At 26.6% G+C, this 16659-nt stretch overlaps 1 protein-coding gene across 5 annotated transcripts in view; it reads right to left on the bottom strand.

Annotated features, from left to right (window-relative positions):
* Positions 1–16659, bottom strand: part of Wdr59 (WD repeat domain 59) — a 61509-nt gene that overhangs the window by 20790 nt on the left and 24060 nt on the right. For all 5 annotated transcript variants that reach the window (XM_087168957.1, XM_087168958.1, XM_087168959.1 and 2 more), the window contains 14 exons: positions 16083–16168; positions 15862–15942; positions 13884–13921; positions 13706–13794; positions 12755–12871; positions 12568–12645; positions 11089–11248; positions 9163–9242; positions 6918–7175; positions 6626–6790; positions 6332–6427; positions 4440–4587; positions 2240–2484; positions 287–420 (listed from right to left, as the gene is read on the bottom strand). In XM_087168957.1, coding sequence (XP_087025083.1) covers positions 287–420; positions 2240–2484; positions 4440–4587; positions 6332–6427; positions 6626–6790; positions 6918–7175; positions 9163–9242; positions 11089–11248; positions 12568–12645; positions 12755–12871; positions 13706–13794; positions 13884–13921; positions 15862–15942; positions 16083–16168 — 1775 coding nt within the window. The remainder of the gene's footprint in view (positions 1–286; positions 421–2239; positions 2485–4439; positions 4588–6331; positions 6428–6625; positions 6791–6917; positions 7176–9162; positions 9243–11088; positions 11249–12567; positions 12646–12754; positions 12872–13705; positions 13795–13883; positions 13922–15861; positions 15943–16082; positions 16169–16659) is intronic.

Genomic DNA, 16659 nt, shown 5'->3' with positions numbered 1-16659 from the left:
GACACTTTCACAGAAATTTAATTAAAATAACCCTCCAGAATTTGTTAGAGGAAAATTCTGACTTGATAACTGTATTGTATAGCCAATTCTCAAGTTCTAACATTAAAAAACTGATGTATAGGCATAGAACATTCACAGAAATCTGTCTATATTTGTGAAAATAAAGGGTACAAAAAGTAATAAACTTTTTAAGTTTTTATGAAATAAATTTGGTTCTTTTGTTACATTTTAAAGTGCAAAAATATATTTTCAATTTGTGAAAGAGAATATATAGAAAGTTTCTTACACATAATTTTGAGCAAGATTCACATTTATTGCCATCAGTTTTGAGATACTATAAATCAATACAGCACCAGAATTACTCAATTGCTTTGAACCAGATGATCTTCTGTCTTGTATTGTTCTTCGCTTCTTTTGCTTCTAAAAATTATTTAAAATTATTAGATGAAATAGAAACATACACATAATTTTCTAAGCATTTTTTTTACTTCTACTCATTGATAGTATTCATAGATACTACATTGCTAGCTCCAAAATAATATTATTATTGATATTATTTAGATGGGGAAAGAAAAGTTTATTAAATACATAACAAATATAATAAATATTACTGAAAAAGGATTTAAATTATTAAAAATTCAATTATGAGTAGCATAATTTAAATACAGTAGAACCCCGATTATTTGACACCCATGGGACCTTTATTGATTTTGATAGTGAAACTACTCAAAACAATCCACAACTAAAATAAAGTTTAATAAAAACCCTTGTGTTTTACTTTACTATTTCAAAGAATGATGCAAGATTGAAAATTAGTTCATTTATAATTTCTTTCTGTTAAATAGATTTATCCAAGCCAGAGGCTAGGATTATATCATTTAATTATTATTCACTCAAATGCCCCAATATCATGGTTGTTAATGGTAAAATGTTATAAATAAGTTTCAATTTGAAATGAAACTTATACCAATTGTTTGCTACTAGCAACTGATTTATCTGCAAATTTTGATATGCTGCAGTTGAAATCCTTTCGATTAAAACTCCCCCTGAGCCCAAAGCCAAAAAATGAAAAGATTTTGAGATATTGAGTGTTAAATTTTCCTGTCATGCAAGCTTAAAGCTTACATGACATGAGTAATTTCGGTACATTGTACTCAGACAAGAGGGAAATTTTCAAAATTCTGTATCCCAAAATATGTTTATTTTTTAACATTGGGCCTATAAGAATTTTTTATCAGGGTCTTTTTAAGCAGCAGATAAGTACAGTAACATCAAAGCAGTCAAATTTCGGAATCGTCATTACAGTAGGAATCAGATTAAACTGAATTTATGGCACAAGATCCAAAAATAAATGAGTAACGGGGTAACATTGGCTGTAATATATATTGTAATGACATATAAGGCTGTTTTTTTCACAAAGGTGGCATTACTATAAAAGCACTTTATAACAATTATTTCTAAATATTTTAAGTAACATTTAATATTTATTATAAAAACAGTAACACACTAAAATATAAGGCAACTTCAACCATAAAGGCTTTAGGTAAAAAATCACTGTAAACAATGGCAAAATTAAGCAGAGATTATGATAAAGCAAAATTACAATATATGAGTTATTTATAAATACTTGGCAATTTCAATTATTCATTAAATTACACTTCTGTAGTAAAAGACAAGACTATAGATAATCATTATATTACAAAAAAGTTAAATAAAAAAAAAACTTTTAATAAAAAACTGAACTCTTGAGTTTTGAATTTTTGATAGCTATAAAAACATTTATGTACTAAAAACATATGGCAGCATAAGCCTATATGGATAGATACCTATCTAGACCATGGGTAGAATGCTAAAAACTATTGTAAATGGGGGCATAATTATGTAGATACATATTACAAGAGGGGAAATTTTAACAATAAAAATGAAATAACACTGTAATTTATAAAAGTTTGAGAATTTCTTTTTTTTTTTTTTTTTGTTAAATAACATCCCTATAGTAGGTATTTATTACCTTTAAACGTTCAGTCATTTTTTTTTCCAATTTAATCATATTCTTTAAATGTAAGATAAACTGATACTTCAAGAGATGCTGACAGACTTTAAAACTTCCTCAATAAATTAATAACTGGTTCATACAATATCAATAAAGTGTACAAATGTGTTGCACTCTCAGCCTATTTGGTCATGATTGCAATAATAAGATAAAAACTGATAAACACAAATTCTATGTTATTATTACAGCATTTATCCTGTCTTGATGATAGAATGAAGATATTGAGACTGGCGCTTCATTTGGACTCTGAGTCAGAGGAGGATAGACTAGACTGTATTGAGCAGGAGAGGACGTTGAGCCATGGCTCTTCAATGGTAGGACAACGTGAGAAGCTAAGTATGCTGATAATGCAGAGAGTGACCGGGGTGTGTCATCAGTTGGAGCATTTATTCTTTGTAAGTGAGATGGTCTCGTAAACACTACTAGTAAATCTGAAAACAAATAGATGAATTGACTTTTTTTTAACAATTTAAGTAGTCTATTAACTTTTTTCATGACATGTAATATAGCTTCAAAAAAGTAAATTATTTTTTGAAAAATTTTGTTCGTTCTGGTCATGATGCTATATCATAAGGAGTAAATAAATAAAATAATATACAAGCATTAAGTACTTCATATATTTATAGTTTAACAAAGTTTCGAGAAGAAAAAAAAGATTTTCGTTTATGCAAAGAGAGGAACAAAAATAAATATAATTTTTCAATGCCACACATACTTATAAGAGTATTAACAAGTTTATTAATCTTATTATTTTACAAAATGTCTTCTCTCTTCCCTGTAAAGCACACTCTTTTTAAGAATTTCCATTTTAGCAGAAAGAAATGGAAAATTTTTATGTTTTTGGATTCTTCTAAAACATAGGAGAGCATGTCATAGCTCAAACAGTTGATTTACAAAAAATGTCTTCTCTCTTCCCCACAAACAACAGTTGTCAACAATTGTTTTACAAAATGTCCTCTCCCTTAATTACAAAGCACACTCTTTTTAAGAATTTCAATTTTAGCAGAAAGAAATGGGAGATTTATATGTTTTTAGATTCTTCTAAAACATAGGAGAGCATGCCATAGCTCAAACATATAACTCAATGCAGCTGTATAGTCTGGTGATAAATCAAATATGAGGACGAAATTCAATTACTAATGGTCAATTTAAACCTTTAGATCTAAAAGAAGTTCTTCCTAAGTTAAAAAAAATATTAATAAAGAGTTTGTTATATTATAAAGTATGTATAAAACTACTTAATAGTTGAATTTTAGTAATTAAACTAAGTACATATTTTATTCTTTCTTAAAAGTACACTCAACAAAAAAAAATTTTTACATGTTAATTTGAATGAAAAATGCATGTCTTTTTGAAAAATAGCTTTCTTAAAATTTATTAACTGCAATAAGATTTGGATGATCACTTTCAATATTTTCAGTTAAAGTTGTTTTTGTGCTAATGCAAAGTTTGAATAAATCCAATCATGTAGTACAAGTTACTCACTTAAAATAATAAATGTTTATTAAAGAAAAAAAATTATTTATGATTACTTGGACAAAATTATTATTTTTTAAAGAATTTTTATTATAAAAAAGTAAAATAAGAAAAATTAAGCTTTTTGCAGCTTCTAAATAATATTATACTCCGTATTTAATTTTGCTGATACAAACTGCAATATTTCATAAAACTTGCTCAGTAAAATCCTTCTAGCGAATTTCGAGTCCCATCGTATCGAAGGTTAGCCAAAGTTGCGTCCTGATATTTGCCAATTTCTAGATTTTGCACGTAAATGTAAACTTTGGAAAAATATATTTAATTCTTTTATAACCATCGTAAATTTTAGGCTTTCGACTACTAACCTCCGTAGCCTTGTAATTTTGAATCTAATTCAGAAGATAAGGGAAATTCTGGATCAAGTATTTAGAGAAATTTACCCTCATAGAGGACTTTTTTTTATGGGACTAACCTGCATTTGCGTTACATGAAGAAGAAAACCACAAAAACTTCTCATAATAGCCTCACGGCAAGGGGACTTGTCTACCATTGATATTTTATATCAGCACTGTGTTCAGTGTGAGCCCGGTGCGAAATTAGTATCAACCAGTCATCACTGGGTTTTGAACACGGTTCACAACATTGGAACGTGAACGCTCTATGCCCTGAGCCACCACGGGTCCTGGGAAAATCTAGAGATGGTAATTTGATTTCAAGCAATACATGTTACAAGCCAAAACTTACTTGCCAGCCCTAAATATTCCCACCCTACATTAGAAGAACTATTATAAATTTATTTTTAGTTACTACGCAGCGCACAAATGTTAAAAAAAAAAAAACACATTACTACACACACAAATGTTAAAAAAAACACATTATTACACACACAAATGTTAAAAAAAACACAAACCTGCACCACAAAACCTAGCTCCAGATGTCCTTGGAAAAGGCACACTCACATCCTGAAACCCATAATGTGATGGTGGATTGAATCCCTGCTTTGTTGCATCTGAATGAAATGGACTTTCCGGCATCTGTGGCTGACTTTTATCATCAGACTGTAAACGTTAAATTTAATTTGAAACAATGAATTTATCAAGCAATTTTTAATTGAAATTTTTATAATTTACAAAATTATCTAAGTGAAAAAGCACGATTACATTTTCCGTCACAACGGGAGATCCACTGTATAAGACAGCACAGTAATTTCTTTTATTTAAAAACTAAGGTACTGCGGCAAAGTCAACCCTAAATTTAAGCATGCTCAAAATGAAATTTTTATTTTTAAAGTATAAACACAAATAAAGAAGGGATAAAAAATATAAAACACAATTAACAAATATTAAAAAGTGTACTGTTATATTTTCAGTTGCAATAGTCAGACCATGATATAAGACATAGTAATTTTTTTTTTAAATTTAAAATCTTGTGCTGGTGTGAAGTGAACCCTAAATTTACACTTGCTCATAATAAAATTTTTATTTTTAAGATATAAACAAAAAATTTAATTTTGGAGCATTTACTTAAGTAAAAAATGTTTCAAAATATTATTTCTATTTAGGTGGCATTTTATTTCCCTTTCTTATTTAAATATTTGTAAAAGACTAATGAAAACTCTATTAGACTTCATGCTCTAAAAATTAAAATACATCACACATTATTTAACAAATTTTCAATTGAAATTTTAAACTTTCAGCTAGAAATTTTGCATGTAAATAAATAATAATTTTAAGAAATAATATTTCAAATTATTTTGTCCAACTGTAACTTAAAACTGTAGTTTTCACAAGTGGATTTTCACAATTACGCAAATGAAAAATAGCATTACTCATTTTACTTTTTATTAAGGTAGCTTCAATAAGAAGTATGCTTAAAGATTTTGTACACTTTACACACTTTTGTTATGAATGAGTAAAGATGCATTTATATCCCAAATAAGAAGGATTTTACTTTTTTTCGGGAGGGGGGTAATTTCTTACAGTTACATAACCTGTTACAAGGGGAACAATGAATTTTAAATTTATCCAAATGATTGTAGTCTTAGAATAATGAAGAAATGGTAACAGAATTAAAAAAAAAAAAAAAAAACAGTTAAGTTCACAATGATTAGGGTAAGTTAGTCATACTAAAATAGGCAAGTTTGTTTAACAAATAATCACATTTAAATTCCAATATTTGATTCTTTAGTAGTGGAATAGATCAACAATACTTTTAATTAAATATAAGGTAAAAAACTTACAGATCTTAAAAAATAGTGGAAAGATGAATTTTATTATTATCTTTTTTTAATTTAATGTAAAAATAATTTAGAAAAAGTGGTATCAATTTTGAAGAGATAGAAAATAACACGAAAATAACTTTGCTGAGAGGGCACAAAAAGGTTTACGAAAAGAAGATTCATGGTGAATTGAAAAAATTTCCCAAATGAGAGGCATCCATTTTGTAAGACTGTTTGTAACACATAGCCATAAGATAATTCATTAAAAAAGTTTCTTAACATCTTATTTCGTCAAACACAATAATAATGATGCCAAAGAAAAGTTTCAAAAAATTCCTGAATTCAGCATTAAATTTAAATGATGTTATTACGAAATATTTATTACAGAACTTGGTAATAACAAAGTTTTAATTTAATGACAATATTACAATTATATACCACAAAAGCAGAAAAAAAATGACAAAAAATCTCTATATAAAGAAATAGCTTATGAATTAAAAGAATGAATCAATAATATAAAATTTTTGTAAAATAAATAAATTTATCAACATGAAAATTGAACATAACCCATTATGTTTACTTACAGTCAATGCATCTAAAGTACTGACAACCTGCCGTAGACAAGGTTCTAAGCAAGATCTATTTCTTCTAACTTGCTGTGAAGACACCATTTTTAAAACCTAAAAAATAAACTTGAATTTTAATTCATTTTCTATTAACATAATTTTTTTACATTATAATTAAAATATTAATGATAATATAATTAAGTTACCAATACTAATATGTATTTTATAAAACAAATTTCATAAATTATAATATATAAGTTTAATTTTAACTTTTTTAATTAAATTTTTGTGAACTAAAAATTCAGGACTTACTTTTAAAATTTTGGACTTCATATCTTCATCAATATTAGTTCCTTTGCAAAATTGAAACGATGGAGGATTATTGAAAGGATAGGATGGTGGAAATAACAGTTTCAATGAGACTTTGTACTGTCCCTTTTTAACATTTACTGTGCAGGATCGCTTGGTTGCATCCATCTGAATTAAATATGATACAATTATTAAAAAGATCAGGAAAATGAATTAACTCCATGTTTTTTGGAGTATAATTTGATTGCCTTTATTTATATTTATTCAGACCAATTAATATTTATTTAGTGTTTACCTCATCAATGGTGACATTAGGAATGTTCAAGTTAACGAGAGAAAACTCCTGCTGCAGGTTTTGAGGCTGAGCAGGTGTAGTAGGAACAGGCGTTGTATTTCCATTTCTGTCCTTCAATTTGACAGGAGAGGTAGGTGGGGTACTAGGAACTGTAGCTTCAGTCTCTTTTGTACTAGTTGCAGAAACTTGACTAGCATTGTCTTGAGATTCTAAGAATGCATCTGTTGCTTCATCATCAGGAAATTCATGCCCACATGACTAAAAATGTATCAGGCATAACATTAAATATGATTCTGTATTAAAATAGTAATAAAACATTTATAAAGAGAGTAGTGCATTAACCATCATGCATTAAAAAACTAGCAATAAATATTACTGTTAATATTTATTACAATAATATTCATATAGTTATTACAATAATAATTAATATTATTATATCTACTATATTAATATAAAAAATTAAGTTCACTGCATACCTGCATCCTAAGAGATATCACGAGCATTAATCAGACAAACTGATTTATTTCAATACATACTGATATAGTATTTACAAAATAAAAAAAATAATGGTATTCATTTACAAATATAAAGGCTGCATTGAGTATTTTTAACAATAGTTCAAATATGATTGTTTGGGTGAAAAAAACTGATTTGCGAAAATATGGCACTAACATTGATGCACTGATTGAATGAGAAAAACATTTTTAGTTTGCTGTTGATTCTCCTGCATTGTGAGGAAATAGTTGAATAAGTTTTTCAAATTAAAATCAAGGAATGATTATGCATTTATCATGAGACACTTTTATCTCTTAAAATATAAGGAAATTAAGAGTCAAAATTTTAAGAGAAATGAAAATGCATAAGAAAATCTGACAGTCAAATTCATTTAAAATAATTTTGATTACATCTTTATTTTCTGCCATTCAACGTAAAGTGTAGTGGGGGCAAGTGAATCTCTTAAATACGTTATATAAATTTATTCTCAGTATTTTTTTACACAGGCTTTTGTATGAATATGAACAAAGTCATTTTCATGTATTCACATTTTGTAATACTATATTTTAGGTATAGATGCATCATTTATAGAATATTTTTTGACAAATATATTTATTTCCTCCGTCATGTTTCAGACAAAACTGAGGAATAATTCATGTAGTTTCTTCTTTCAATTTAAGTATTAATCAATTCCCATTAATTTAGTTTTAAGAATTTACAACAAAATATTTTTTGATTTGTAGTCTTTCTCCATAGCAGATACCTCTCCCAAAATAGGCAATTTTCTTGGTCTCGGAGGTGTTTGCCTCCCCCAGGTGTCATCGAATTAACAGAATCAAAAGTAAAATTTTAAGAGAAACAAAATTAGTAAATTTCATATTAAAACTAATAATGCTTCAAAACAAATTACTTGTCAACCACTAGGTAAAATTAGGGGCCGTTCAAAAAGTACGTACACAAAAATGGAGAAATTTTAAGCCCCTCCCCCCCTTCGTACATTACCGTACATAAGGTCTTACTCCCCCCCTTAGAGTACGTACATTTTATTAGTCTACCCCCCTTTTTCATAAAAATTAAAATAATTATGCTTTAAATAAAATTAAATATTTACTTAAGGAGTGTGTAGGATAAAGTCAAATTTAAATTTGGTGTATGTTTATAAAGTACGTACTTTGTATAATACCTCCCCCCCCTCCCCATCGTACAAAACCGTACATAATAGCAAATCCCCTCCCCCCCTTCGGGATGTACGTACTTTTTGAACGGCCCCTTAGCCCGTAGTTTGGGTTTGGAGAGGATTATGATTTTAAAAAAAATTATGATTGCTAAAGAAACAATGTTTTTAATTAAAAACAAACATATATAATACTGTGAGTCTGTTTCATACAAGAATTTACAATTTAAGAAAATCTTGTTTAAAAGATGCATTCTTAGTCTATAAATTACTATCATATTTGGTACAAAACTTATTAGTTATATGGCTATAAAGTTACCTTAACAATTTTCAAAGTGCAAACTAATTCCAATTAGATTATCCACCAGAAACAATAGCAATAATAATGTACAAACAATAAAAATCTTCAACATTAAGTAAAAGTAAAAATCCAAATTTATTAAAATAACTATTTAGTAAAATAAAATATAAGTTTAATGACTAAGAGACAAAATGCATCATGCATGCTTTACTAATAAGTGTCAGAATCAAATATGAAAAATTATGTATGAGCTTAATAAAAACAAAATAAATTACTCTTTGCAAATGCGTATCCACAGTCCATGTTCGTAAGCAATTATCCTTTGAAAATGTGACAAGCTGGTACTCCCTAGAATCTGAAATTAAAAAAAAATTAATTAATTGGCATAAAAATCAGACATATTTATGTATAAAATAATTATCTCTTATGAAATCAGAGTAACATAAATTTTCATCGAAAATTTTTATTTTTTAGATTTAAAAAATCCTTAACAATCAAAAAATCAGTTTAAAAATAATTTTGTGTTTCAAATGCAAGGAAGCAGTTAAAAGATTTATTTTAATGTAATGGAATTAATGGAAGCAGTTAAAAGATTTATCTATTTTTTAATGATATTTTGCACAAAATAAGTCGCCACAACGGACTGTTATGCTGAGTCTTACACTTAAAGAAAGAGACTGACAGAAAAGAAATTATACTTCCTCTATGTTAACCTACAGAGAATAGCATAACAAAATTTCCTTACGTATTTAGAAACTAATTAATATTTTTGTTCAATTTTATTTATTGAAATGTATTGAACCTAGTTGTCAAATTTTAAGGCTGTAAGTATTTGAAAAAAATGTTCAAAGTTAAAGTTCAAAAAATATTTACTACATTGAAATTCAAAACACTGATAGCTTGGTTCATTAGAACACTTTTGAATACTTAAAATGAAAAGAAAAGTAGTCAAAAATATTAATTAAAAAATACTGTTTATATAATTTTTTTATTGAACAAATAAAAAAGAAGAATTTGAATATCTTTTCTGTGTGAAGAGGATCCTAAATACTTGAAATAATGAAAAAGTAAATACAAAAAAAAAAAATTCTAATACTATGCTAAAACTGAGAGACTATCTATCTAGGCGTGAGAGTGATCATAGATTGTGGATGAAGTGCGCGGTGCCCATGACTTCTAGCACAATATTAATCTATCAAAAATCATAGTTTGCTTAAACTAAGAAAAAAATTCCAAAGTATTGGATTCAAGCAAAATATGAGGACTCTGCCTTGAGTGAAAAAGCTATGAAGGTTCTCATTTCCTTTTCTATTGCATACCTGTATGAAATTGAGTATCAAATGCAGCTGTTTTAAAGCGAATATACTTCTGTGAAATAAATAAATTTAAAAAATGCAAGATTTTCAAGCTATTTTTCAATATTTTAAAAGCCATGCAATAAGCAGCAGATTATAAACAAATATTAAATATAAGCAGATATTAAACAAAACAAATTCACGATGCCACAGATTGTGGATATTTTTTACTGTTGATTGCTTTCTCTTATATTATTAAAACTTACAATGTTATATGTTATTTTTAATACTTATATGTTATACATTAAAATTTAGAATAATGTATAGTTTTAATAATAATAACAATAGAATTATATATTATTATTACCATACCAATAATATAAATTATGATTAATTATTATATGATTAGAATGCATGAAACAGTTTTAAAAGGTGATCCTAAGGGTGTCACATCTTGAAAAAGTTACAGTGCCCTTGATATCGGTGCTATAAGATACTATTGAATTTTACAATTTTCCTGAATTTAAAACATACTATCTTTACTCAAGTTCAGTATCTTGAATATATATGTACCTTTTAATACACTTTTCCTTCCTTGCAATCTGTTATAACATAATAATTAATGCTGTATCAGCAATCTGGATTTATACCGCAGAACACACAAACAGAAAAAAAACTGAAGGAATTGTAAATGTAATAGGATAGCTCAAACTATTACACACCAGAATTGTTTTACATTACCATTTTTTGTGATGTGCATTACAAATCTGCACTTTTTTAATATCTTTAATGCCTGCCAAAATGAAAACTTCTCTACTCTATTTCACATTCTGTTTGCAACTTCTCATAAGCAAGATTAGAAAATCTGCAGCTCATATGATGCAAAAGAAAAATTAATACCAGTACCTTCTGATGATTTTCTCCATCCAAATTCTACGACCACATCCGAGTGACCAAAAAAAGTATGGACAGGATTGGTGCAATTTTTAATATTCCACATGAGCAAGCTGTTGTCACCTCTTCTGAGTGGAGGTACAACAACAGTCACTAAACCTTGACCAAATGGCTAGAAAACAGAGAAAAACATTGTTATGGAGTTGAACATCAGTAGTCCTAAATCCCAAAAATTGGGTCGGTTGTTCAACAACGGTTATAAAATAAAATAACTGTGTTCAGGTCCATGTAAACTTAGCAGAACTGAACTGCCAATTTAAGGTGGAATGAATTATAGAGAGTCATTTCAATGCAGTTGCAATAAAGATATAATCTTTTTTTAATCTCTGTGATTGCAATGCTTATTTTTAATCATAAACTTTTACAATTAATCAGACTTGACTTGTATACAAAATAATAGTCAATTTAGTCATCGCAAGAAAGTTTTCTAAGCATGCATAACCTGTAATGGTTCATGGATTCCCTTAATCAAATTGTGTCGATTCAAACATCAGATCTACTATTTAAATTATTTAAAGTATAAGATTTCATTTTTCGTTAAATATTATTACACTTTATCATGCATTTTCATAAATTATTACACTTTAACTTAAAGGAAACCTTCTCAACTGTCAGTTAACAAGTCTGATGGTTTTTGGTTTGGCATTAAAACAAAAACTTTAAGAATGCTAAAGTTGATAACTAGAAATTTGAATTATAAAAAATAAGTTATTTATAACTTATGTTATTTAAAAAAATATTTGATGTAATGATTTTGGCACAAAAAATAACTAATATAATCAGTTACTCATGATCAAAAGAAGATGTAAAAATCAATAAAATGCATGAACAAAAAGTTATTTAAAGAAATAATTATTGATACTAAAATGTTCCTTAATGCGATTTCTAATTATAAAAAATTGATATTTCTAATAATTCTTGAATTATTTTTTTCTTTATCAGTCAAAATACTTGCAGATTTACAAAACTCATATTTAATAATCGAAAACAAATCTAACATAACATCACTCTCAATTTGCATGAAAATTAACCTTAAAAGGAATTTCAACACATCATAATTTAATGCATTGTTCAAAATTTATTCATCAAAAGTTGACGAAATTGGTACTCCCCTTAATTAAATTTTTTTCTTAGGTTTTCCAATTTTAGCTAATGTTCAAATCAAACAGTGACAGTTTCTAGGGTCCTTTATTAATATTTAAAATTTTTTCAAAGATGTTTATTTTTGTAAATTAAAATTATTTTTTTCACATTTCCTTCTGAAATAGTTAAAAAAACAAAAATGTTGATAATTTAGCTATATTTTATGTTCATAATTCTAATAAATAATAAAAATCAAACAAAAATTAAATACTATTATTTATCGACCAAATGAATTGAATTATATAAATAAAACGTTAAATTAAAATACGAAGAAAGAAAAATTAGTACTGTGTATTGAGCTCTCCAAACAGGACATGTGGTATGAATATTATCATCCATTCTCAAAGGAACTGTAACATCCCAAAACTAAAACAAAAGAAAGAGAAAACACAATGTGTATAATACATGTATTAAAAACAAACAAAAAATAATTCAAATGAATAATTTTGAAAAATCAATAAAAAAAATTACAAACCTTAACTGTACAATCTTGACTAGAGGTTGCAAGAATATGCTCATCATAAGGACACCAATCAATATTGTGTATTTTAAACAAATGTGCAGTTATATATTGTACAGGTGCAGTGGATTTCTGTAAAAATTAACACTAATTAAGACTAAACAATTGTTAATTTAAAAAAAAAAAACACCACACATGCACGCACACACACAAATATATATATATGAAAGAATTTATATATTTTAGTTCTTTCCTGTTTCACCCATAAGAGACATTATGTAAGATGAGAAGCCTCAAGCGAATTACCAGCTCAACTGTGGAGATAAAATAAAAGAGAATAAAAAGCATACACGTTTTTCCTGACCATATTCAACCCCCTTTTAGTAAACAAAAGACATTATTATAAAAGTTTAATTTATATGAGGCTTCATTTGCATATGAGTTTGCAAAAATCTAACTATTGCAATATGTTGTAGGATGTATTCTAGAATGGATGAGAGAAATCACAAAATAACCCCACCCCCCTAAATTTTGGATTAGATGCTTAATAATTAGAAAAAACAAACACACAAACAATGGAATATTAACAAAAGAAACAAAGATAATTAATATAAAGGGATTAATATAAAGCGAAGAAGGAATAATCTCACTCATACCACCATTATGGATAATAATTCTAGTTCCACTACTTGTTTTTCTGCAATCTGGTGTGAAAGTGCTAGAGAAGTTTCAGTTCATTAAAAAAAATTCTTCCAAAAAACCCAATAGAAATTTATGAACAGATCAGTGAATATAAACTAGAAAAATCTTTCGGTTAAATATTACTTGGAGCAAAAACTAAATTATCTTTGCTTCTACTTCTAAGTACACGTTTCTAATTAGGATAACTGTTAAAATGTTAAGTACAAAATACTACTAAATTAAAGACTTGTCAAAAAATAAAAAAAAATAAAGAGTAAAAATTACCCGAGTATCCCATAATCTTAAGTCTCCTTCATGAGATGTTGCAAGAAAATATGAATGAAATTTATTCCACTTCACCTGGGAAGCTCCAGCTAAAAATATAATAAACAGTTATAAAACAAACTTGTTTCAAATGTTTCAATTAATTTGATAAATTGAAAAGAATAAGAATTTTACTTACCAACTGCTGATAAAGATATTGATGGCTTTCTGGAATCTCTATAATAAAAATTGATATTCATGAATGAACTCAATGACAGTAGTTGAGCAGCACATAAAGCATATTTGTAAATTTAAATTAAAAATTGTACATTAAAATTATATCAAATATTCAGTACAGAGCCCATATTGTGGAGTATAACAGTTTAACCTTATAACAAAATAATTTAATGACAATTTATACTGAAATTTAAAAAAAACATATAAATTAACCAAAGCTTTTTTTTTATTAAAATATAAATTTGTTTTATTAAAAATACACATATATTTAAAGAAATTATTTCCTTCACAATTTATTCACTCAATTTTAAAAATACTAAGTATAATCAATAAGTTAGTTCTACAAAATAAACTTTAAAATGATACAGCATATTTTCTAGTGAATTTCCAAAAAGGTATTAATGAAGTGTTATGAGTTTAAAATATCAAATTAAGTAAAATGTTAATTAGTCTAGTTGGTGTGATAGAAGTTTGAATGAATAAACTAACATTATTCTTACTAATCATGATACATAATTATTTTATAATATTTAATACACATAGATTAGAATTTATTAATCTCAATAATTTATTCTACATTGTCATTTTTCAGAGCTTTAAAATCAAAATGTAATAATAACTATAGAATCAAAGAAAAGCTTCAGAAAAAATACAAATTAAATATTTTTTTAAAAGTAAACTTCAACTACTTTATTTTTTGGCAATAATTTACAAAGATTAAGATAAATTCATTTAGTTTCATTATTTTATTTTGAAAAATATTTGCAAGATATTTGCCATCAGATATTGACTAGTAAGTTTTTGAAACAATATCAAATTAATTAAAATTCTGCATAAATATTATAATGGAAAAAAGTCACTGAACATTAAAAAAATAGTCAAATATGAAGAAAAAAAAAGGGAAATTGAAAAAAACAACAACATTAAGTTAACTAATGTGAATGAGTACAAAATAAACATGAGTTTCTAATTCTAATTTTAACAAACCTCTAAATAAACTCAGTAGACTTTAAGAAAAAGAAATTAATATGTAATAAACAACCAATTCAATGGAAAAAATGATGAATTTACATTGAACCTAACAACGGCAGTTTTAGAGCCTTTCTAAAACTGCCGTGTTTTTAGAAAGGCAGTACGCCCAGCCTGTCCTTTCATCCCTATAAATGCGTCCTCTTTGCTCTTTTTATAAAAATAAGCCACCATCCCTTAAAAATCTGCATTTTTATCCAGATTCAGTTTTTAATTAACTGCTAAAATAATGATTATACACAAAAATTATCTGCGTTCATAGGTTTAATTCTAATTCAATTTACAAATATTTAAATTCATATTACAAATATTTACTTTATTAGGATTATTTGCAACTGGTTAAATTTTCAAAAGCTTTTTTTTGAGCTTAATCTTTTTAAATGATTTTAAATTTCAAAATTATATTTTAAATAAATATCCTTTTTTTTAAAACAAAATAAAATGCACCTTTAAATGTTCATCTTCTAATAATTTCCAGTAAAATTATACAAAAAAAAAATCCTTTAAGCTGTCCATCAAAAAAAAATTTTTTTTAGTTTACTTTTTTAAAAAAAATTTATGCACAGAGATTGTTTCTTAGCATCTTTAATTAATATCTATAAACTAAATTTTTTCTCTCTCTTATTCAGATAATGAGTGAAAATTACTTTTTGTAATATACACCTAATATAATATAAGATGGTAACTTAATAATTGTTGAAGCTCAAATTCAATTATTGCATGATTTTGATAAATTTTTATGGTGTTAAGCGAGTGTCCTTTCAAAACTGTAAGTGTCTTTTTCTGTGAGGAATCACCCTGCCCTTTTTTATTCCTAGTGAGAACTCTGATAATAGATTAAATAATTATTTTTTATATATATGTTTTGAAGAAACATTTAAAAATAAAAGGTAGAAAAATAAACTACTTGCCTAATATCCCACACATGAATAAATGTATCTATGGAAGCAGTGGCTAAAGAATGACTATCAAAAATTGACCAATCTATGTCACTGGAAAAAAAATATATTCATTTAGAAATAACTCAAATTCAGAGGTCTAAGAAAAACAAAATTAAAGTTGCAATTTTTTATAGTGAATTAGATTATTAAAATTATTTTAAGTAGGAAAAATAATTAAAATAGCAACTCACCTAATGGCACGAGTGTGAGCTTTTAAAGTGACAGTTTGAATTACGTCACCATTCTCCCAAGAATATAATTCTGTTCTTTCATTGCACTAGAAATTTACATGCATGTTAAAATTCACAAATATAACACAATATTTGATTTAATAAATATATTGAACAAAAAAGTAAGAGACTTTCAGTTATAATTTTTTGATGTTAGGATTTTTTGTGATGCCATTTGTCCAGTGCAGACGATAAAGTTGCCAATGCAAAATCGGCCAAGTAAATTCATCTATTTTCTTTTTTAAGTTATGATTTTAATCATTTTTTTGGCGACAAAAATAAAATAAATACAACAGTGCCCTGATTATCCAAAAGTTCTGCAATGAAATTTAAAAGCTAAAATGAGTGATTTTTTTAAAAATGAAACTTAACACTTTTAAGTATAAACACTCCTATGATGCTTGTATGCATTTATTTCTCCACTATTCGTTGTTTTAGACATTTAGACTTAAAAACAAAGATTTCTATTGTATGTTTAAAATATATACACAAGTATGAATAGTAAATTTTAAAATTCTTTTTAATGTCTCCACTTTAC

The sequence above is a fragment of the Parasteatoda tepidariorum genome, chromosome 1 (assembly GCF_982258835.1).
Source record: "Parasteatoda tepidariorum strain Cologne lab strain chromosome 1, Ptep-v5.0, whole genome shotgun sequence".
Classification (NCBI taxonomy): Eukaryota; Metazoa; Arthropoda; class Arachnida; order Araneae; family Theridiidae; genus Parasteatoda; species Parasteatoda tepidariorum.
The sequence above is the reverse complement of the archived record's forward strand: the minus strand, read 5'-3'. Positions and strand labels throughout refer to the sequence as shown.